A 25,954-nucleotide genomic window follows, 5' to 3' on the forward strand; every position below is an offset into this window, starting at 1 on the left:
CTCAAAAACATATTAGCAAACCAAATTTAAAAATACATCAAAAGGATCAAACACCATGACCAAGTGGGACTCATCCCAGGGATGCAAGGATGGTACAACATTCGAAAATCCACCAACATCATCCAACACATAAACAAGAAGGACAAAAACCACATGACCATTTCCATAGATCCTGAAAAAGCATTGGACAAAACTCAACATCCATTCATGATAAAAACTCTCAGTAAAATCGGTATACAGGGCAAGTACCTCAACATAATGGCCATATATGATAAGACCACAGCCAACATCATACTGAATAGCAAGAAGCTGAAAGCTTTTCCTCTGAGATCATGAACAAAACAGGGATGCCCAACCTCCCCACTGTTATTCAACATAATACTGGAGGTCCTAGGCACGGGAGTTAGAGAAAACAAAGAAATACAAGAAATTCAAACTGGTAAAGAAGAGGTTAATCTGTCACTATATGCAGATGACATGATATTGTACATAAAAAACCATAAAGACTCCACTCAAAAACTACTAGAACAGATATCGGAATACAGCAAACTTGCAGGATACAAAATTAACACACAGAAATCTGTGGCTTTCCTATACACTAACAATGAACTAATAGAGAAATCAGGAAAACAATTCCATTCACAACTGTATCAAAAAGAATAAAATACCTAGGAATAAACCGAACCAAGGAAGTGAAAGTCCTATACCCTGAAAACTATAAGACTCTCTTAAGAGAAATTAAAGAGGACACTAAAAAATGGAAACTCATCCCATGCTCCTGGCTAGGAAGAATTAATATCGCCAAAATGGCCATCATGTCCACACCAATAAGCAGACTTGTTGCAAACCCTATCAAATTACCAACAACATTCTTCAATGAACTGCAACGAATAGTTCAAACCTTCATATGGGAACACCAAAGACCCAAAATAGCCAAGGCAATCCTGAGAAGGAAGTATAAAGTGGGGGGGATCTCACTCCCCAACTTCAAGCTCTACTACAAAGCCACAATATTCAAAAATTGGAAAACAATATGTAAGAGAAAGAAACCGTATTATTGTCGACCACCATACAAAAAAGTAAACTCAGAATGGATCACAGATCTGAATGTAAGTCATGAAACCATAAAACTCGTAAAAGAAAACATAGGCAAAACTTTCTTGTACATGAACACGAGCAACTTCTTCATGAACGTATTTACCCGGGTAAGGGAAACAAAAGCAAAAATGAACAAGTGGGACTATATCAAGCTGAAAAGCATATGTACAGCAAAGGACACCTTCATTAGAACAAAAAGGTAAACTGCAGTATGGGAGAATATATTCATAAATGACATATCTGATAAAGGGTGGACATCCAAAATATATAAAGAGCTCATGCACCTAAGGACACAAAAAGCAAATAATCCAATTAAAAAATGACCAGAGGAGCTGAACAGACAGTTCTCCAAAGAAGAAATTCAGATGGCCAACAGGCACGTGAAAAGATGCTCCACATCGCTAGTCATCAGAGAAATGCAAATTAAAACCAAAATGAGTTATCACCTCACAACAGTAAGGATCGACACCATCCAAAACACAAAGAACAACAAATGTTGGTGAGGTTGTGAAGGAAGGGGAACCCTCCTACACTGCTGGTGGGAATGTAAATTAGTTCAACCATTCTAGAAAGCAGTATGGAGGTTCCACAGAAAGCTCAAAATACAAATACCATTTGACCCAGGAATCCCACTTCTCGGAATTTACCCTATGAATACAGCAGCCCTGTTTGAAAAAGACAGATGCACCCCTATGTTTATCGCAGCACTATTTACAATAGCCAAGAAATGGAAGCAACCTAAGTGTCCATCAGTAGATGAATGGGTAAAGAAGAGGTGGTACATATGCACAGTGAAATATTATTCACCCAAAAGAAGAAAACAAATCCTTCCATTTGCAACAACATGGATGGAGCAAGAGGATATTATGCTCAGTGAAATAAGCGAGGCGGAGAAAGACAAGTCCCAAATGACTTCACCCATATGTGGAGTATAAGAACAAAGAAAAACTGAGGGAACAAAACAGCAGCACAATCACAGAACCCAAGAATGGACTCACAGTTACCAAAGGGAAAGGGACTGGGGAGGATGGGTGGGAAGGGAGGGATGAGGGCAGGGTAAAATTAAAGGGGGCATTACGATTAGCATGTATAAGGTGGTGTGGGGGCCCGGGGAGGGCTGTGCAATGCACGGAAGACAAGTAGTGATTCTACAACTTCTTACTACACTGATGGACAGTGACTATAATAGGGTTTGTGGGGGGGACTAGGTGAAGGAGGGAGCCTAGTAAATATAATGCTATTCATGTCATTGTGGATTAAGGATAACAAAATTCATTTAAAATAAATAAATAATACTTAATCAATAAATTTCAAAAACTAAATAAATTTGAAAAACTAAAAACTCTGACTGTCCTCTACATTTACCTGTTTTCGTTTCTCAGCCTCCAAAAATTTGGCTTTTGCAGCTTCTTCCTTCTTTATCCTCTTAGCCTGTGCATATAAAATAGGTCTCAAAGTCATGCAACAGCACCACCACAACCTGAATATGACCTTACACTTGAAAATGGGGCTCCATGCCTCACAAGGTTCAAAACAGTATGTAACATGTATGTAGACAATTACAGATTTCCCTTCAGTTTGTTACGTTTAACATACTAATTTCATTTCTAATGTATAGATTACACTTAAAATATACAAAAAAATTCTTAAATCGTAACAGTATGCCAGGCTTTCTTCTTCAAACTCTGTAAAAATTCTGAAATAATTTGAGTGTTATTTTACCTTAAAACTTAATCACAGAAAAGTGATGTTATGTCATTTGTTGCTTGTTCTCTGATTTTTTAAAGTACGACATCATCAGTGTAGAAAGTTTAGAAAAACAGAATAGATTTTAACAATAAAGGTTAAAGGACAAATAAGTAACATTTTAAAATGCACGTGTCTACTTTATTTGAAGTTTCTTTTGTAATACTTAAATTTGAGATAAATCCATTACTTAAATAACTTAAATGAAACATTAAACCCGATTTAACCTACTGTGGTTAAATTCAAGGTTTATTTTTTGAACTTTATAATCTTCAAGTCATTAACTAGTAGCTTCATAATTATCTAGTAGTAATTGCCAAAGTACTTTAATATTTTCAATTTGGAGTGTTTTAAAATTCATTTGAAATGGGTAAGGGAATATGTGTACATGTTTCTGCAAGGAAAAAACCTGTAACTGTGAAAACCTCAGCTAACCGCCTTGCTCAGGGAATAAGCCAATTTTTATGGCAACAGTTTCCTGAACAGCTAAGGGTTTGGGTTATAATAATTTTCAACATTAAAAAGCTTATTTTGGACAAAAGTACTTTGAATAATTTTGAGACATATACATGTACAGCTTAGACACAGTACACTTAACATAATTTGACTTTTTCTTGAGGACTTGGGCAGTTATTCTTGACATAAGTTACTCTACTACACAGTTTGATAACAGAAATGCCTTTTGGCCATAAAGGTGTTGAAAATTGCTTCCTTTTTAACTACAAGATTACAGACTGTTGCTAGGGTTTGGAGTTTCTGTTTATCCTATTTTCCCTTGCTGTCTTAGCTATTCCTTTTGCTGTTGCCAGCATGTCCTTGAGCCTTATTCTGTCAGCCAAGTTCTGTCCGAACTCAGAAAACAAAGATGGTTAAACTGTTGGCACATTGAACACTCCTACTTTTGTCATGTTTCATTTCTAAATGAAAACCAGGTATCTAAATATAAGACTTAATGAAGTTTTGAAAAGTAAAGAGCATGAGTTTTAGCATATGATCATTATGACTATATTGGCTATTGAGAGGTTTCCCCTTTTTTTTTTCTTATTTCGTGGATTTTCACTATTAGGATTAGATAAACTTGCTAAGTAAGGTTCAGAGAGGTCCTTATTCGAAGCAATATGTATACAGATAATTTGTGATGGACATGTTAATTTGTATGAGTGAGAGAAGAGAAAAGACTAATAAAATTTTCATTTTTCAGACTTTAAAATACATGGCTATATTACTTTAAACATATCAAATTTAAGAATTCTACCTCTAGAATTTGCTGGGCTCGAAGTTCTTTTTCCATTCTGATTCGTTGTATTCTCTTAATTCTTTCCTATAGGAAAAATTATGACAATTTTAGATAATTAACTATCTAGGTGGAAGGTATTTAAGTGGAATCAAATAATGAAAGATGTAAGTACAGATTTACCAAAGGTTGCCCATGCTCGATATAAATTTTAATTATTTACTTTAACATTATATACATGCCACCTGTCTTAAATTGCTATGACTTTATAAAATGTCTCAAAACAATTTTAAAATACAAATGCTAAATAAGTATATAGAAACAACATAAACCAAGCTGGTTAAACTCAAGTCTTTATAAATATTTGCAAGTACAAGTAATACTCATTCGGAAATAAATATTGGACAGACAAGTAGGATAAAACAGTCTATCAGGAAATCAGGACACCTAAGGATAGTCCTGAGTTACTGTCACTCATTGCATGAACTTGAACAAATAGAACTACTCTTGCATAAAATAGGGGAGGCATTTGCTCTTTTTCTCACTGTCACAATTATATTAAAAAAGTTTTAAAAAGTGCACAGTACATCACGATTGTGTGAAGTATTAACAATTGCCGTAACATGATAAATGACATTTCTTTCAATAAATGCAGCAGGCCAAATACAGAAATAATTTGTAATAAATTATAAGTGGTGCTCAAATTCTCCAAATGTCATGTACTAGCTATTGTTTGAATTCAGCAATCTAAATTTTGATAATGTGACATTTTCATTTTAAAAAACCATTCCATATGCTATAAGCACATCGTTAACAATTTTAAATTCATATATCCCTTTTAAAGTCCCAAATTGGCACTGATGAGGATACTTTTAAAAGAATACACCTAAATACCATACTTGCAAATTGCAGCTTTCCTAGGACTTTCAGAGCCAACACATTTTATACTACTGTTTACTACAATACTAACCCCTATTTCCAATGCTAGTTGTACCTTTTGAAGCTATACTTTAATACATTTTTCTTTCTTTTTTTCAATTGATGTGATTGATCCCCTGCAGGATAATGAGATTTCTGGAATTTCTGTTGTGATTTTAGAAGACTGATCACATTGTATGATTTTGCTGATTGTGATCCTAGGTTTTGAATATTATAGCTTGACAAAAATAAACATACAAGTGTATCTTTTGTTTTATTTACAAGTGTTAGAGAAGGTTGAACTGGATACACATTTGAAATATTTATTTAGATTAGAACTTCAGACCTAAGTATACTCTGAATTTAATCTTTAATCAAGTCAACAAAAGGCATTCATTATTCTCTTAAGCACAGAAATAGGTATAGAATCTTGGCCTTTACTCACCCAGTGTAGAGCTTCCTATTAGTCTGAGTGATTTATATGGATATACGAATATATACTTGGTAGTGCTTTCATTAGCAATAGCAGAGATAAGCATTATTTATAAATCATTACAGTGAAAGGAGCCAAGATGGCGGTGTGAGTAGAGCGGGGAAACCTCCTCCAAAAACCACGTATATTTTCGAAAATACAACAAATACGACTATCCCTAAAAGAGAGACCAGAAGATACAAGACAACAACCATGCTACATCCACAACTGCGAGAACCCAGCACCTCCGTAGGGGGAAAGATGGAAGCCACAGGCTGGCGGAACACGAGTGCCCCACACTTCAACTCCAGGCAGGAGGAGAGGAGTCAGAGCGGGGAGGGAGAGGGAGCCCAGGACTGCTAAATACCCAGCCCCAGACATCCGCACCAGGAGCACAGACACACAGCGTGTGGTGAGCTGGATACTAGAGAAACGGGAAAGTAAAACCTGAGAGCTGTCCCCACAGCCAGAGCCCCTGGGACAAAGTAAAGTGAGTGCTTTTTGAAAGTGTTCAAGGGACAGTAGCCTCACAGGTGGACGGAAACGCCACGGCGCAATCAGCCCAGTAACTGGGAATTCTGGGGAACTCTGGGCGCCCCAACACCCTGGGTGGCAGCGCTACCCGGAGGCCCCTCACGGTGACAAACAGCCTCCCTCCCATTTCCCCTCCGACGTGGCTCCGCCATAGCAGAACAGCAGGCTGAGGCCGGCCACTCCCACGGCAGCAGAGCAGAGCTTCCTCCACAACCGCCGGGCAAGAATAAGAAATCCTGTCTGCGCACAGCTGCCCAGCACAAGCCGCTAGGTGTCGCCGTTTACCCAGGAGAGGAAGGCCACAAACCAGCAAGAAGGGACCTTCACCCAGCCGACATACATGCCAGCTCCCCACAACTATTTCCATTGACATGAAAAGACAGAAGAATTTGATACAGACCAGACTAACCCAGACATCCACCCCTCAGAAGGAACCTGGGGAGATAGACCTAACCACTCTACCTGAAAAATAATTCAAAATAAAGGTCATAACCATGCTGACGGATCTTCGGAGAAATATGCAAGTGCTAAGGCATGAAGTCTGGAGGGAGATTACAGAAATAAAACAATCTCTGGAAGGACTTACGAGCAGACTGGATGAGGTGCAAGAGGCCTTTGATGGAATAGAAATCAGAGAACAGGAACGCAGAGAAGCTGACGCAGAGAGAGATAAAAGGATGTCCAAGAATGAAAGAATATTAAGTGAACTGTGTGGCGTGGCCAAACAAACGGAACAATCTTCAGATTATAGGGGTACCAGAAGAGGAAGCGAGAAAAAAGGGACAGAAAGTGTCCTACAAGAAACAATTGCTGAAAACTTCTCCAAAATGGAGGAGGAAATAGTTGCTCAGACCACGGAAGCACACAGAATTCCAAAGAGGACAACACCAAGACACACAATAATTAAAATGGCAAACATCAATGACTAGGAAGAGTCTTAAAGAGAGCTAGAGAGAGGAAAAAGGTCACCAACAAAGGAAAACCCATCAGGATATCATCAGACTTGTCAGCAGAAACCTTACAGGCCAGAACAGAATGGCATGATATATTTAATGCAACCAAACAGAAGGGCCTTGAACCAAGAATACTCTATCCAGCACGATTATTATTTAAATATGAAGGAGGGAGTAAACAATGCCCAGACAAGCAAAAGTTGAGGGAATTTACCTCCCACAAACCACCTTGACAGGGTAATGTACAGGGGCAGCTCTAGATAGGAGCATGCCTAAGGCTAAACAGATGTCACCAGAGAAAATAAAATCACAACAGAGAAAGCAGACCAACCAAATACTAACTAAAGGCAAAAGATAATATAAACTACACACAAAAGCAGCACAGAATAAAACACAAAAGAGCACAGAATAAAACACGCAACATATAAAGAATGGAGGAGGAGGAATAAGAAAGGAGAGAAATAAAGAATTACCACACAGTGTCTGTAACTGCTCAATAAGCAAGTGAAGTTAGGCAGTAAGATACTAAAGAAGCGAACCTTGAACCTTTGGTAACTACAAATCTAAAGCCTACAATGGCAATAAGTACATATCTTTCAATAATCACCGTAAATGTAAATAAACTGAATGCAACAATCAAAAGACACAGAGTAATACAATGGATAAAAAAGCAAGACCCATCTATTTGCTGCTTACAAGAGACCCACCTCAAACCGAAACACATACAGAGACTAAAAGTCAAGGGATGGAAAATGATATTCCACGCAAACAACAGGGAGAAAAAAGCAGGAGTTGCAGTACTACAAGCAGACAAAATAGACTTAAAAATAAAGAAAGTCACAATAGATAAAGAAGAGCATTACGTAATGATAAAGTGGTCACTGCAACAAGAGGATATAACCATTAAAAATATTTATGCACCCAACACAGGAGCACCACCATATGTGAAACAAATACCAACAGAACTAAAAGGAGCATATAGAATGCAAAGCATTCCTTTTGGGAGACTTAAATACACCACACACTCCAAAGGATAGATCTCCCAGACAGAAAATAACTAAGCATACAGAGGCGCTGAACAACAAACTAGAACAGATGGACCAAATAGACATCTATAGAACTCTATATCCAAAAGCAACACGATACACATTCTTCTCAAGTGCACATGGAACATTCTCCAGAATAGACCAAATACTAGGCCACAAGAAGAGCCTCAGTAAATTCAAAAAAATTGAAATTCTACCAACCAACTTTTCAGACCACAAAGGAATAAAACTAGAACTAAATTGTACAAAGAAAGCAAAAAAGGCCCACAAACACATGGGGGCTTAGCAACGTGCTCCTAAATAATCAATGGATCAACAACCAGATTAAAATATAGATGAAGGAATATATGGAAACAAATGACAATAACACAATGCCCCAAGTTCTGTGGGATGCAGCAAAAGCAGTCTTAAGAGAAAGTATATAGCAATCCACCATATTTAAAGAAGGAAGAAAAATCCCAAATGAACAGTCAAATGTCACAATTATCGAAATTGGAAAAAGAAGAACGAATGAGGCCTAAAGTCAGCAGAAGGAGGGACATAATAAAGATCAACGAAGAAATAAATAGAATTCAGAACAATATATAGAAAAAAAAAATCAATGAAACCAAGAGATGGTTCTTTCAGAAAATAAACAAAATAGACAAGCCTCCAGCCAGACTTATCAAGAGAAAAAGAGAATCAACACACACCAACAGAATCAGAAACGAGAAAGGAAAAATCACGATGAACCCCATAGAAATACAAAGAATTGTTAGAGAATACTATGAAAACCTGTATGCTAATAAGCTGGAAATCCTAGAAGAAATGGACTTCTTAGAAAAATACAACCTTCCAAGACTGACCAAGGAAGAAACACAAAATCTAAACAAACCAATTAAAAGCAAAGAAATTGAAGCGGTAATCAAAAACCTTCCCAGGAACAAAACCCCGGGCCAGATGGATTTACTTCAGAATTTCATCAGACATACAGAGAAGAAATAATACCCATTCTCCTTAAAGTTTTCCAAAAAATAGAAGAGGAGGCAATACTCCCAAACTCATTCTATGAAGCCAACATCACCCTAATATCAAAACCAGGCAAAGACCCCACCAAGAAAGAATATTACAGACAAATATCTCTGATGAACGTAGATGCAAAAATACTCAACAAAATACTACCAAACCAAATTCAAAAATACATCAAAAAGATCATACACCATGACCAAGTGGGATTCATCCCAGAGATGCAAGGATGGTACAACATTGGAAAACCAACCAACATCATCCACCACATAAATAAAAAGGACCAACACCACATGACCATCTCCATAGATTCTGAAAAAGCATTCGACAAAATTCAACATTCATTCATGACAAGAAGTCTCAACAAAATGGGTATGGAGGGCAAATACCTCAACATAATAAAGGCAATATATGATAAGCCCACAGCCAACACCATACATAATAGTGAGAAGCTGAAAGCTTTTCCTCTGAGAGCGGGAACAAGACAGGGATCTCCATTCTCCCCACTGTTATTCAACATAATACTGGAGGTCCTAGGCACGGGAATTAGACAAAACAAAGAAATACAAGGAACCCAAACTGGTAAAGAAGAGGTTAAACTGTCACTATTGGCAGATGACATGATACTGTACAAAAAAAAACTCTAATATGCCCACACCAATATGCAGGCTTGATGCAATCACTACCAAATTAACAACAACATTATTCAACGAACTGGAACAAAGAGTTCAAAAATTCATATGGAAACACCAAAGACCCCGAAGAGCCAAAGCAATCCTGAGAAGGTAGAATAAAGTGGGGGGGGGGGATCTCACTACCCAACTTCAAGCTCTACTACAAAGCCACAGTATTCAAAAACTGGACAACTACATGTAAGGGAATGAAACCAGATTATTGTCTAACCCCATAAACAAAAGAAATCTCAGAATGGATCAAAGATCTGATTGTAAGTCATGAAACCATAAAACTCTTTAAAGAAAACATGGGCAAAACTTTCTTGGACATAAACATGAGCAACTTCTTCATGCACGTATCTCCCCGGGCAAGGGAAACAAAGGCAAAAATGAACAAGTGGGACTATATCAAGCTGAAAAGCCTCTGTACATCAAAGGACGCCATCATTAGAACAGAAAGGTACCCTGCAGTATGGGAGAATATATTCATAAATGACAGATCCGATAAAGGGTTGACATCCAAAATATATAAAGAGCTCATGCACCTCAACAAATAAAAAGTGAATTATCCAATTAAAAAATTAGTAGAGGAGCTGAACAGGCAGTTCTCCAAAGAAGAAATTCAGATGGCCAACAGACACATGAAAAGATGCTCCACATCGCTTGTCATCAGAGAAATGCAAATTAAAAGCACGAGATATCACCTCACCCAGTACCGATCGCCACCATCCAAAAGACAAACAACAAATGTTAGCGAGGTTGTAGTGAGAGGGGAAGCCTCCTACACTGCTGGTGGGAATGTAAATTAGTTCAACCATTGTGGAATGTAGAATGGATGTTCTTCATAAAGCTCAAAATAGACAAACCATTCGACCCAGGAATTCCACTTCTAGGAATTTACCCTAAGAATGCAGCAGCCCAGTTTGAAAAAGACACATCCACCACTATGTTCATCACAGCACTATTTACAATAGCCAAGAAATGAAAGCAACCTAAGTGTCCATCAGTAGATGAATGGATAAAGAAGAGGTGGTACATATACACAGTGGAGTATTCTTCAGCCATAAGAACAAAACAAATCCTACCATTTGCAACAATATGGATGGATCTAGAGGGTATTATGCTCAGTGAAATAAGCCAGGCGGAGAAAGACAAGTAACAAATGACTTCACTCATATGTGGAGTATAAGAACAAAGAAAAACTGAAGGAACAAAACAGCAGCACAATCACAGAACCCAAGAACGGACTCACAGTTACCAAAGGGAAAGTAACTGGGAAGGATGGATGAAAAGGGAGGGATAAGGGCAGGGGAAAAATAAAGAGGGCATTACGATTAGCATGTATAATGTGGGGTGGGGGCCCGGGGAGGGCTGTGCAGTGCAGGGAAGACAAGTGGTGATTCTACAACATCTTACTATGCTGATAGACAGTGACTGGAAAGGGTTTTGTGGGGGGGACTTGGTGAAGGAGCGAGCCTAGTAAACATAATGTTCTTCATGTCATAGTGGATTAAGGATAACAAAATAAATAGAAAAAGGTAAGAACTATGACTGTCCTCAACATTTACCTGTTTTCGTTTCTCAGCCTCCAAAAATTTGGCTTTTGCAGCTTCTTCCTTCTTTATCCTCTTAGCCTGTGCATATAAAATAGGTCTCAAAGTCATGCAACAGCACCACCACAAACTGAATATAATCCTAGACCTGAAAATGGGGCTCCATGCCTCGCAAGGTACAATACAGTATGTAACATGTATGTAGACAATTACAGATTTCCCCTCAGTTTGTTACGTTTAACGTACTAATTTCATTTCTAAAGTATAGATTACACTTAAGATATACAAAAAATTCTTAAATCGTAACAGTATGTCAGGCTTTCTTCTTCAAACTCTGTAAAAATTCTGAAATAATTTGAGTGTTATTTTACCTTAAAACTTAATTACAGAAAAGTGATGTTAGGTCATTTGTTGTTTGTTCTCTGATTTTTTAAAGTAAAACATGATCAGTGTAGAAAGTTTAAAAAAACGGGATAGATTTTAACAATAAAGGTTAAAGGACAAATAAGTAACATTTTAAAATGCATGTGTCTACTTTATTTGAAGTTTCTTTTGTAATACTTAAAATTTGAGATAAATCCATTACTTAAATAACTTAAATGAAAAATTAAACCCGATTTAACCTACTGTGGTTAAATTCAAGGTTTTTTTCCCTAATATAATAGAAACATAACCTTTCATGAAGCACATCCTGAATATCAAGCTCATGCTATCAAATTTGAGCTTTATGATCTTCAAGTCATTAACTAGTAGCTTCATAATTATCCAGTAGTAATTGCCAATGTAATTTAATATTTTCAATTTGTAGCGTTTTAAAATTAATTTGAAATGGGTAAGGGAATATGTGTATATGTTTTTAGAAGGAAAAGATCTGTAACTGTGAAAACCTCAGCTAACCGCCTTGCTCAGGGAATAAGCCAATTTTTATGGCAACAGTTTCCTGAACAGCTAAGGGTTTGGGTTATAGTAATTTTCAACATTAAAAAGCTTGTTTTGGACAAAAGTACTTTGGATAATTTTGAGACATATACATGTACAGCTTAGACACAGTACACTTAACATAATTTGGCTTTTTCTTGAGGACTTGGGCAGTTATTCTTGACATCAGTTACTATACTACACAGTTTGATAACAGAAATGCCTTTGGGCCCGTAAGGTGTTGAAAATTGCTTCCTATTTAACTACCAGATTACAGACTGTTGCTAGGGTTTGGAGTTTCTGTTTATCCTATTTTCCCTTGCTGTCTTTTAGCTATTCCTTTTGCTGTTGCCAGCATGTCCTTGAGCCCTATTCTGTCAGCCCAGTTCTGCTGAACTCAGAAAACAAACCTGGTTAAAATATTTCCACATTAAACACTTACTTTTACTTTTGTCATGTTTTATTTCTAAATGAAAAGCAGGTATCTAACTATAAGACTTAATGACATTTTGAAAAGTTAAGAGCGTGAGTTTTAGCATATGATCTTTATGACTATATTGGCTATTGAGAGGTTTCCCCTTTCTTTTTTTTCCTTTACTTATTTCCTGGATTTTTACTATTAGGATTAGATAAACTTGCTAAGTATGGTTCAGAGAGGTCCTTATTCTATACATTATGTTTACAGATAACTTGTGAAGGACAAGTTAATTTGTATGAGTGAGAGAACAGACTGATAAAATTTTCATTTTTCAGACTTTAAAATACATGGCTATATTACTTTAATCATATGAAATTTAAGAATTCTACCTCTAGAATTTGCTGGGCTCGAAGTTCTTTTTCCATTCTGATTTGTTGTATTCTCTTAATTCTTTCCTACAGGAAAAATTATGACAATTTTAGATAATTAACTATCTAGGTGGAAGGTATTTAAGTGGAATCAAATAATGAAAGATGTAAGTACAGATTTACCAAAGGTTGCCCATGCTCGATATAAATTTTAATTATTTACTTTAACATTATATACATGCCACCTGTCTTAAATTGCTATGACTTTATAAAATGTCTCAAAACAATTTTAAAATACAAATGCTAAATAAGTATATAGAAACAACATAAACCAAGCTGGTTAAACTCAAGTCTTTATAAATATTTGCAAGTACAAGTAATACTCATTCGGAAATAAATATTGGACAGACAAGTAGGATAAAACAGTCTATCAGGAAATCAGGACACCTAAGGATAGTCCTGAGTTACTGTCACTCATTGCATGAACTTGAACAAATAGAACTACTCTTGCATAAAATAGGGGAGGCACTTGCTCTTTTTCTCACTGTCACAATTATATTAAAAAGGTTTTAAAAAGTGCACAGTACATCACGATTGTGTGAAGTATTAACAATTGCCGTAACATGATAAATGACATTTCTTTCAATAAATGCAGCAGGCCAAATACAGAAATAATTTGTAGTAAATTATAAGTGGTGCTCAAATTCTCTAAATGTCATGTACTAGCTATTGTTTGAATTCAGCAATCTAAATTTTGATAATGTGACATTTTCATTTTAAAAAACCATTCCATATGCTATAAGTACATCGTTAACAATTTTTAATTCATATATCCCATTGAAAGTCCCAAATTGGCACTGATGAGGATACTTTTAAAAGAATACACCTAAATACCCATACTTGCAAATTGCAGCTCTCCTAGGACTTTCAGAGTAAACACATTTTATACTACCGTTTACTACAATACTAACCCCTATTTCCAATGCTAGTTGTACCTTTTGAAACTATACTTTAATACATTTTTATTTCTTTTTTTCAATTGATGTGATTGATCCCCTGCAGGATAATGAGATTTCTGGAATTTCTGTTGTGATTTTAGAAGACTGATCACATTGTATGGTTTTGCTGATTGTGATCCTAGGTTTTGAATATTATAGCTTGACAAAAATAAACATACAAGTGTATCTTTTGTTTTATTTACAAGTGTTAGAGAAGGTTGCACTGGATACACATTTGAAATATTTCTTTAGATTTAGAACTTCAGACCTAAGTACACTTTGAATTTAATCTTTAATCAAGTCAACAAAAGGCATTCATTATTCTCTTAAGCACAGAAATAGGTATAGAATCATGGCCTTTACTCACCCAGTGTAGAGCTTCCTATTAGTCTGAGAGATTTATATGGATATACGAAAATATACTTGGTAGTGCTTTCATTAGCAATAGCAGAGATAAGCATTATTTATAAATCATTAGAGTGGAAGGAGCCAAGATGGCGGTGTGAGTAGAGCGGGGAAACCTCCTCCAAAAACCACGCATATTTTCGAAAATACAACAAATATGACTATCCCTAAAAGAGAGACCAGAAGATACAGGACAACAACCATGCTACATACACACCTGCGAAAACCCAGCGCCTCCGAAGGGGGTAAGATGGAAGCCACAGCCCGGCGGAACACGAGTGCCCCTCACACCAACTACGGGCGGGAGGAGAGGAGTCAGAGCGGGGAGAGAGAGGGAGCCCAGGACTGCTAAATACCCAGCCCCAGACATCCGCACCAGGAGCACAGACACACAGCGTGTGGCGAGCTGGATACTAGAGAAACGGGAAAGTAAAACCTGCGAGCTGTCCCCAGAGCCAGAGTCCCTGGGACAAAGAAAAGCGAGTGCTTTATGAAAGTGTTCAAGGGACAGTAGCCTCACAGGTGGACGGAACCGCCCCGGCGCAATCAGCCCAGTAACTCGGAATTCTGGGGAACTCCGGGCGCCCCAACACCCTGGGTGGCAGCGCTACCCGGAGGCCCCTCACGGTGACAAACAGCCTCCCTCCCATTTCCCCTCCGACGTGGCTCCGCCATAGCAGAACAGCAGCCTGAGGCCGGCCACTCCCACGGCAGCAGAGCAGAGCTTCCTCCACAAACCGCCGGGCAAGAATAAGAAACCCTGTCTGCGCACAGCTGAACAGCACAAGCCGCTAGGGGTTGCCGTTTACCCAGGAGAGGAAGGCCACAAACCAGCAAGAAGGGACCTTCACCCAGCCGACATACATCCCAGCTCCCCACAACTATTTCCATCGACATGAAAAGACAGAAGAATTTGATACAGACCGGACTAACCCAGACATCCATCCCTGAGAAGGAACCTGGGGAGATAGACCTAACCACTCTACCTGAAAAATAATTCAAAATAAAGGTCATAACCATGCTGACGGATCTTCGGAGAAATATGTAAGTGCTAAGGCATGAAGTCTGGAGGGAGATTACAGAAATAAAACAATCTCTGGAAGGACTTACGAGCAGACTGGATGAGGTGCAAGAGGCCTTTGATGGAATAGAAATCAGAGAACAGGAACGGAGAGAAGCTGACGCAGAGAGAGATAAAAGGATGTCCAAGAATGAAAGAATATTAAGAGAATTGTGTGGTGTGGCCAAACAAACGGAACAATCTTCAGATTATAGGGGTACCAGAAGAGGAAGAGAGAGAAAAAGGGACAGAAAGTGTCCTACAAGAAACAATTGCTGAAAACTTCTCCAAAATGGGGGAGGAAATAGTTGCTCAGACCACGGAAGCACACAGAATTCCAAAGAGGACAACACCAAGACACATAATAATTAAAATGGCAAACATCAATGACTAGGAAGAGTCTTAAAGAGAGCTAGAGAGAGGGAAAAGGTCACCTACAAAGGAAAACCCATCAGGATATCATCAGACTTGTCAGCAGAAACCTTACAGGCCAGAACAGAATGGCATGATATATTTAATGCAACCAAACCGAACGGCCTTGTACCAACAATACTCTATCCAGAACGATTATTATTTAAATATGAAGGAGGGAGTAAACAATTCCCAGACAAGCAAAAGTTGAGAGAATTTACCTCCCAGAAACCACTTTTACAGGGTAATGTACAGGGGCAGCTCTAGATAGGAGCATTCCTAAGGCTAGACAGATGTCACCAGAGCAAATAAAATCACAGCAGAGAAAGCAGACCAACCAAATACTAACTAAAGGGAAAAGATAATATAAACTACACACAAAAGCAGTTAATGGAAACACAAAAGAGCACAGAATAAAACACGCAAAATATAAAGAATGGAGGAGCAGGAATAAGAAAGGAGAGAAATAAAGAATTACCACACAGTGTCTGTAACTGCTCAATAAGCAAGTGAAGTTAGGCAGTAAGATACTAAAGAAGCAAACCTTGAACCTTTGGTAACTACAAATCTAAAGCCTACAATGGCAATAAGTACATATCTTTCAATAATCACCGTAAATGTAAATAAACTGAATGCAACAATCAAAAGACACAGAGTAATACAATGGATAAAAAAGCAAGACCCATCTATTTGCTGCTTACAAGAGACCCACCTCAAACCGAAACACATACAGAGACTAAAAGTCAAGGGATGGAAAATGATATTCCACGCAAACAACAGGGAGAAAAAAGCAGGAGTTGCAGTACTACAAGCAGACAAAATAGACTTAAAAATAAAGAAAGTCACAATAGATAAAGAAGAGCATTACGTAATGATAAAGTGGTCACTGCAACAAGAGGATATAACCATTAAAAATATTTATGCACCCAACACAGGAGCACCACCATATGTGAAACAAATACCAACAGAACTAAAAGGAGCATATAGAATGCAAAGCATTCCTTTTGGGAGACTTAAATACACCACACACTCCAAAGGATAGATCTCCCAGACAGAAAATAACTAAGCATACAGAGGCGCTGAACAACAAACTAGAACAGATGGACCAAATAGACATCTATAGAACTCTATATCCAAAAGCAACACGATACACATTCTTCTCAAGTGCACATGGAACATTCTCCAGAATAGACCAAATACTAGGCCACAAGAAGAGCCTCAGTAAATTCAAAAAAATTGAAATTCTACCAACCAACTTTTCAGACCACAAAGGAATAAAACTAGAACTAAATTGTACAAAGAAAGCAAAAAAGGCCCACAAACACATGGGGGCTTAGCAACGTGCTTCTAAATAATCAATGGATCAACAACCAGATTAAAATATAGATGAAGGAATATATGGAAACAAATGACAATAACACAATGCCCCAAGTTCTGTGGGATGCAGCAAAAGCAGTCTTAAGTATATAGCAATCCACCATATTTAAAGAAGGAAGAAAAATCCCAAATGAACAGTCAAATGTCACAATTATCGAAATTGGAAAAAGAAGAACGAATGAGGCCTAAAGTCAGCAGAAGGAGGGACATAATAAAGATCAACGAAGAAATAAATAGAATTCAGAACAATATATAGAAAAAAAAAATCAATGAAACCAAGAGATGGTTCTTTCAGAAAATAAACAAAATAGACAAGCCTCCAGCCAGACTTATCAAGAGAAAAAGAGAATCAACACACACCAACAGAATCAGAAACGAGAAAGGAAAAATCACGATGAACCCCATAGAAATACAAAGAATTGTTAGAGAATACTATGAAAACCTGTATGCTAATAAGCTGGAAATCCTAGAAGAAATGGACTTCTTAGAAAAATACAACCTTCCAAGACTGACCAAGGAAGAAACACAAAATCTAAACAAACCAATTAAAAGCAAAGAAATTGAAGCGGTAATCAAAAACCTTCCCAGGAACAAAACCCCGGGCCAGATGGATTTACTTCAGAATTTCATCAGACATACAGAGAAGAAATAATACCCATTCTCCTTAAAGTTTTCCAAAAAATAGAAGAGGAGGCAATACTCCCAAACTCATTCTATGAAGCCAACATCACCCTAATATCAAAACCAGGCAAAGACCCCACCAAGAAAGAATATTACAGACAAATATCTCTGATGAACGTAGATGCAAAAATACTCAACAAAATACTACCAAACCAAATTCAAAAATACATCAAAAAGATCATACACCATGACCAAGTGGGATTCATCCCAGGGATGCAAGGATGGTACAACATTCGAAAACCAACCAACATCATCCACCACATACATAAAAAGGACCAACACCACATGACGATCTCCATAGATTCTGAAAAAGCATTCGACAAAATTCAACATCCATTCATGACAAGAACTCTCAACAAAATGGGTATGGAGGGCAAATACCTCAACATAATAAAGGCAACATATGATAAGCCCACAGCCAACATCATACATAATAGTGAGAAGCTGAAAGCTTTTCCTCTGAGAGCGGGAACAAGACAGGGATCCCCATTCTCCCCACTGTTATTCAACATAATACTGGAGGTCCTAGGCACAGGAATTAGACAAAACAAAGAAATACAAGGAACCCAAACTGGTAAAGAAGAGGTTAAACTGTCACTATTCGCAAATGACATGATACTGTACAAAAAAAACTCTAATATGCCCACACCAATATGCAGGTTTGATGCAATCCCTACCAAATTACCAACAACATTGTTCAACGAACTGGAACAAATAGTTCAAAAATTCATATGGAAACACCAAAGACCCCGAATAGCCAAAGCAATCCTGAGAAGGTAGAATAAAGTGTGTGGGGGGGGGGGGAATCTCACTCCCCAACTTCAAGCTCTACTACAAAGCCACAGTATTCAAAAACTGGACAACTACATGTAAGGGAATGAAACCAGATTATTGTCTAACCCCATAAACAAAAGAAATCTCAGAATGGATCAAAGATCTGATTGTAAGTCATGAAACCATAAAACTCTTTAAAGAAAACATGGGCAAAACTTTCTTGGACATAAACATGAGCAACTTCTTCATGCACGTATCTCCCCGGGCAAGGGAAACAAAGGCAAAAATGAACAAGTGGGACTATATCAAGCTGAAAAGCCTCTGTACATCAAAGGACGCCATCATTAGAACAGAAAGGTACCCTGCAGTATGGGAGAATATATTAACAAATGACAGATCCTATAAAGGGTTGACATCCAAAATATATAAAGAGCTCACGCACCTCAACAAATAAAAAGTGAATTATCCAATTAAAAAATTAGTAGAGGAGCTGAACAGACAGTTCTCCAAAGAAGAAATTCAGATGGCCAACAGACACATGAAAAGATGCTCCACATCGCTTGTCATCAGAGAAATGCAAATTAAAAGCACGAGATATCACCTCACCCAGTACCGATCGCCACCATCCAAAAGACAAACAACAAATGTTAGCGAGGTTGTAGTGAGAGGGGAAGCCTCCTACACTGCTGGTGGGAATGTAAATTAGTTCAACCATTGTGGAATGTAGAATGGATGTTCTTCATAAAGCTCAAAATAGACAAACCATTCGACCCAGGAATTCCACTTCTAGGAATTTACCCTAAGAATGCAGCAGCCCAGTTTGAAAAAGACACATCCACCACTATGTTCATCACAGCACTATTTACAATAGCCAAGAAATGAAAGCAACCTAAGTGTCCATCAGTAGATGAATGGATAAAGAAGAGGTGGTACATATACACAGTGGAGTATTCTTCAGCCATAAGAACAAAACAAATCCTACCATTTGCAACAATATGGATGGATCTAGAGGGTATTATGCTCAGTGAAATAAGCCAGGCGGAGAAAGACAAGTAACAAATGACTTCACTCATATGTGGAGTATAAGAACAAAGAAAAACTGAAGGAACAAAACAGCAGCACAATCACAGAACCCAAGAACGGACTCACAGTTACCAAAGGGAAAGTAACTGGGAAGGATGGATGAAAAGGGAGGGATAAGGGCAGGGGAAAAATAAAGAGGGCATTACGATTAGCATGTATAATGTGGGGTGGGGGCCCGGGGAGGGCTGTGCAGTGCAGGGAAGACAAGTGGTGATTCTACAACATCTTACTATGCTGATAGACAGTGACTGGAAAGGGTTTTGTGGGGGGGACTTGGTGAAGGAGCGAGCCTAGTAAACATAATGTTCTTCATGTCATAGTGGATTAAGGATAACAAAATAAATAGAAAAAGGTAAGAACTATGACTGTCCTCAACATTTACCTGTTTTCGTTTCTCAGCCTCCAAAAATTTGGCTTTTGCAGCTTCTTCCTTCTTTATCCTCTTAGCCTGTGCATATAAAATAGGTCTCAAAGTCATGCAACAGCACCACCACAAACTGAATATAATCCTAGACCTGAAAATGGGGCTCCATGCCTCGCAAGGTACAATACAGTATGTAACATGTATGTAGACAATTACAGATTTCCCCTCAGTTTGTTACGTTTAACGTACTAATTTCACTTCTAAGGTATAGAATACACTTAAGATATACAAAAAATTCTTAAATCGTAACAGTATGTCAGGCTTTCTTCTTCAAACTCTGTAAAAATTCTGAAATAATTTGAGTGTTATTTTACCTTAAAACTTAATTACAGAAAAGTGATGTTAGGTCATTTGTTGTTTGTTCTCTGATTTTTTAAAGTAAAACATGATCAGTGTAGGAAGTTTAGAAAAACGGGATAGATTTTAACAATAAAGGTTAAAGGACAAATAAGTAACATTTTAAAATGCACGTGTCTACTTTATTTGAAGTTTCTTTTGTAATACTTAAAATTTGAGATAAATCCATTACTTAAATAACTTAAATGAAAAATTAAACCCGATTTAACCTACTGTGGTTAAATTCAAGGTTTTTTTCCCTAATATAACAGAAACATAACCTTTCATGAAGCACATCCTGAATATCAAGCTCATGCTATCAAATTTGAGCTTTATGATCTTCAAGTCATTAACTAGTAGCTTCATAATTATCCAGTAGTAATTGCCAATGTAATTTAATATTTTCAATTTGTAGCGTTTTAAAATTAATTTGAAATGGGTAAGGGAATATGTGTACATGTTTTTAGAAGGAAAAGATCTGTAACTGTGAAAACCTCAGCTAACCGCCTTGCTCAGGGAATAAGCCAATTTTTATGGCAACAGTTTCCTGAACAGCTAAGGGTTTGGGTTATAGTAATTTTCAACATTAAAAAGCTTGTTTTGGACAAAAGTACTTTGGATAATTTTGAGACATATACATGTACAGCTTAGACACAGTACACTTAACATAATTTGGCTTTTTCTTGAGGACTTGGGCAGTTATTCTTGACATCAGTTACTATACTACACAGTTTGATAACAGAAATGCCTTTGGGCCCGTAAGGTGTTGAAAATTGCTTCCTATTTAACTACCAGATTACAGACTGTTGCTAGGGTTTGGAGTTTCTGTTTATCCTATTTTCCCTTGCTGTCTTTTAGCTATTCCTTTTGCTGTTGCCAGCATGTCCTTGAGCCCTATTCTGTCAGCCCAGTTCTGCTGAACTCAGAAAACAAACCTGGTTAAAATATTTCCACATTAAACACTTACTTTTACTTTTGTCATGTTTTATTTCTAAATGAAAAGCAGGTATCTAACTATAAGACTTAATGACATTTTGAAAAGTTAAGAGCGTGAGTTTTAGCATATGATCTTTATGACTATATTGGCTATTGAGAGGTTTCCCCTTTCTTTTTTTTCCTTTACTTATTTCCTGGATTTTTACTATTAGGATTAGATAAACTTGCTAAGTATGGTTCAGAGAGGTCCTTATTCTATACATTATGTTTACAGATAACTTGTGAAGGACATGTTAATTTGTATGAGTGAGAGAACAGACTGATAAAATTTTCATTTTTCAGACTTTAAAATACATGGCTATATTACTTTAATCATATGAAATTTAAGAATTCTACCTCTAGAATTTGCTGGGCTCGAAGTTCTTTTTCCATTCTGATTTGTTGTATTCTCTTAATTCTTTCCTATAGGAAAAATTATGACAATTTTAGATAATAAACTAAATATCTAGGTGGAAGGTATTTAAGTGGAATCAAATAATGAAAGATGTAAGTACAGATTTACCAAAGGTTGCCCATGCTCGATATAAATTTTAATTACTTACTTTAACATTATATACATGCCACCTGTCTTAAATTGCTGTGACTTTATAAAATGTCTCAAAACAATTTTAAAATACAAATGCTAAATAAGTATATAGAAACAACATAAACCAAGCTGGTTAAACTCAAGTCTTTATAAATATTTGCAACTACAAGTAATACTCATTCGGAAATAAATATTGGACAGACAAGTAGGATAAAACAGTCTATCAGGAAATCAGGACACCTAAGGATAGTCCTGAGTTACTGTCACTCATTGCATGAACTTGAACAAATAGAACTACTCTTGCATAAAATAGGGGAGGCACTTGCTCTTTTTCTCACTGTCACAAATAAATTAAAAATGCTTAAAGAAGTGCACAGAACATCGTGATTGTACGAAGTACCAACAACTGCTGTAACATGATAAATGACATTACTTTCAATAACTACAGTAAGCCAAATACAGAAATAATTTGTAATAACTTATAAGTGGTGCTCAAATTAGTTAAATGTAATGTACTAGTTATTGTTTGAATTCAGCAATCTAAATTTTGATGTTACATTTTCATTTTAAAAAACCATTGCATATGCTATAAGCACATCGTTAACAATTTTACATTCGTAAATCCCTTTGAAAGTCACAAATTGGCACTGACGAGGATACAGTTTAAAAAAATACACCTAAATTGCCCTACTTGTAAATTGCAGCTGTCCTAGGATTTTCAGAACCAACACATTTTATACTACTGTATATTACCATACCCACCCCCATTTCGAGATGCTAGTTGTACCTTTTGAAACTATACTTTAATACATTTAAATTTCTTTCTTTGCAGTGATGTTATTAATTCCCTGCAGGGATCCAGCGCAGGATAATGAGATTTCTGGAATTTCTGTTGTGATTCTAGAAGACTGATCACATTCTATGATTGTGCTGATTGCGATCCTAGATTTTGAATATCATAAGCTCACCAAAAATAAACATACAAGTGTATCTTTTATTTCCAAGTCTTACAGAAGGTTGCACTTGATCCACATTTGAAATATTTATTTAGATTAGAACTTTAGACAAAAGTATACTCTGAATTTAATCTTTAATCAAGTCAACAAAAGTCATTCATTATTCTCTTAAGCACAGAAATAGGTATAGAACCTTGGACTGAACTCACCCAGTGTAGAGCTTTGTTTTAGTCTGAGTGATTTATATAGATGTACATTGGCAGTACTTTCATTTGGAATATCAGAAATAAACATTATTTATAAATTATTACGATATGTGTTCACCTTGTAATACTGAGTATCCATCCAATGAACTGGGCATTTTATATAAAGTAGCTAATTGATCATTTAAAAAAATAACAATACAGGAGTTGAAATTATCTTCTTTTCACCTAAGAGAAAATTGAAGCTCGTAGAAAATAAATATTTTGCCTATAGTCACACAGTGAGTGCAGAGCCCTGGTCAGTTCCCACTGCCTCTGCTCCTGCTTCATAACAATGCCCCCTGACACTTCCGGAAAACTGCCTTGAGGACTGTCGGCTGGTATTTTTGGCCCACTAGGTGGAAAAAATAATCTCGAGGATGAGAAACACATGCTATTATTTTAATTATTTCATTCTAGATCTACTGCAAACTTTAAAATAGACTCTGCACGACTTTAATTTACTTTGCTGGCAATTAGGAATAAGTCAGATGGTAATCTAAGACTAGTCTCAGAGAAGCATCTTGATCAATGTCTAATAGCAGGTCACTTGTATTACTGCTCCTGGAACGTTGGAAAATCAATTTTTTTTTTTTGATGAGTAGCACACTATGTAGGCTTAGGTCACACAAAGCCTAATTTGAAATGCTAATGGCATACAACTGGTCTCAAGCCATTAGGAAATTGGATAAACTATTAAAAACTGTAACAGAAACAACAGTATTTCAGCTTCAAAGGAACTTATTTTCACATATACTCTAGTAGGCAGTAAATATTTACAGTATTTTAATAAATATATTCATCACACTATATATTTTAAAGTCAACCTTACAGTGCCTTTAGCAGTTACAATTAACAAACTAAGAAAACAATTCAAGTTTACATTAAATTACAGTTAGGGAGTAGACCAAACATTTTGATGTTTTATGTCTATCTTTTAGAAAGCAAGCATTTGCTTTGTGCCAGTCACTGTGGTAGGCACTTTACATTCATTCAATTTTCACATAATACAATTGTTTTTCTTTTGCAGTGGAGGAAATCAAGGCTGAGAGGTTAACTAATTCATCTATGGTCATAAATTATTAAGTAGGAGAGCCGATATTTAACTCTACAAATTACCTACATGCATGACTACAAATTCTAAATTCTCTATCTCAATTCTACATCAACTCTAATCATACTGCTTTAGTCAATACTGAAAGTATTTAAGTAAATGTATTCATTCCATTATTAGAGATAACCACATCAAAAACAAACCAAGCCATTATTTAGCAGCTTGTCTATATAAAAACTGACTCAGAAATAACTACTTGCAGTTTAAAATTTTTTAAAGAATAGTACTTCCCCCCATTTCCTTTTTGCTTTAATAGTTCGATGAGTATGTGGAGATAGGAGAGCAGTTTACACATTCCCATCTTAAAGGAAGTTCAGTATATTGCCATGTAGGCTTTATGTGTAAGAGTTAAAAAATTATTTCACCTACCTTATACTTAATTTTAAAAACTACACAGAGGAGAGCACTGGATAAAACACTGGATATGCGAAAATAATGCTTTCTCATTTTCGGGGATAATTTTTAAACATTCAGAAGCAATGGGACCAAATCTTCAAAGTTGTTCAAGATGTTAATTTATATTCAGGCTATCAGGATACTAAAAGTACTTACATAATTGTATTGTTTGGTATCATTTCTTTAGAGACTTGGTTTAAAATTGAGGTGAATTTTAAATAAAGGAAGATGATAACTCTCTAAATAAGATATATAACAAGTATGAAAGTTATTTCAGAAATCAAAATAAGAATAATGTACATATATACATAAGTAAATCGACTCCCAAAGTACCACCTATGTTATAAAACCGGTTGAGTGCATGAACATACCTGTTGTTTCATAATCTTTATCTGCTCTTTTTGCTGTCGCTTCTCCTCAGCAGCCATTATTGCTATGATGAAAAGCCAAAACACAGGTATCGTCAGAAAAGGAACAAAGAAGAGAAGCCTCCTGTGAACTCCCAGTACTCACTCTTCAAGTTTATGTTTTCGTTTAACTCACTCACCTTGTTGTTTTTTAGCTTCTTTGGCAATGTGAGCCTGTTCCTGCTTTTGGAGTTTTCTCAAAAGCTTTATTTGTGCTGCTTGTTGGGCTTTTTCTGAAAAACACAAAATTTCAAGGAATACTTTTAACAACTTTACCTGTTAACCTAAAAACAATTATCTATGTGAATGGCATCATGTAAAGGACATACTTTTTAAGAAAATTTTTTAGATACCAGGTAGAAAAATGGTGTGGCAGAAAATACCACGCTTACTTCCTTTAGAAATTGCCCAACTTTTTCATCACATACAGCCCCATACACAGAAGCACACAAAAATGATGCTTCTCTTAATCCTCATCACAGAAGCTAATTTAAGTACTTTTTTTTTCACATTTCACATAATCCCTGTTTAGGAGGAAACTAGCTGCTAATATGGAAAAAGAATGATTTAGCTTTAGTCTTAAAAATAACAATAAAGCAAAAGAACTCAAAATAGAATACAAAGCCCCCCCTCCAAACATGGTATTTCACTCAGCTATAAAAATGGTAGTTTCTGAATCCAGTGATAATTGCATTTATGAAACAGAGGGACTAAATCTAAATAAAAACAATACAGAATATCAACAAGGTTTAAGGACAATCTAGTTCTCATTATTTTCAAGGACAAATGTATGAAACTGGGAGAGATCTACATACTTAGTGGCCCCAATTC

General features: G+C 36.6%; 1 protein-coding gene across 1 annotated transcript in view; it reads right to left on the bottom strand.

Moving 5' to 3' along the window:
* Window positions 1–25,954, bottom strand: part of LOC130681275 (bromodomain adjacent to zinc finger domain protein 2B-like) — a 113,158-nt gene that overhangs the window by 42,686 nt on the left and 44,518 nt on the right. Inside the window, exons 5-6 of the mRNA XM_057493912.1 lie at window positions 25,264–25,356; window positions 25,088–25,149 (exon numbers count right to left, since the gene is read on the bottom strand). Coding sequence (XP_057349895.1) covers window positions 25,088–25,149; window positions 25,264–25,356 — 155 coding nt within the window. The remainder of the gene's footprint in view (window positions 1–25,087; window positions 25,150–25,263; window positions 25,357–25,954) is intronic.

This window comes from Manis pentadactyla, chromosome 16 (assembly GCF_030020395.1).
Source record: "Manis pentadactyla isolate mManPen7 chromosome 16, mManPen7.hap1, whole genome shotgun sequence".
In the NCBI taxonomy this organism is placed as follows: Eukaryota; Metazoa; Chordata; class Mammalia; order Pholidota; family Manidae; genus Manis; species Manis pentadactyla.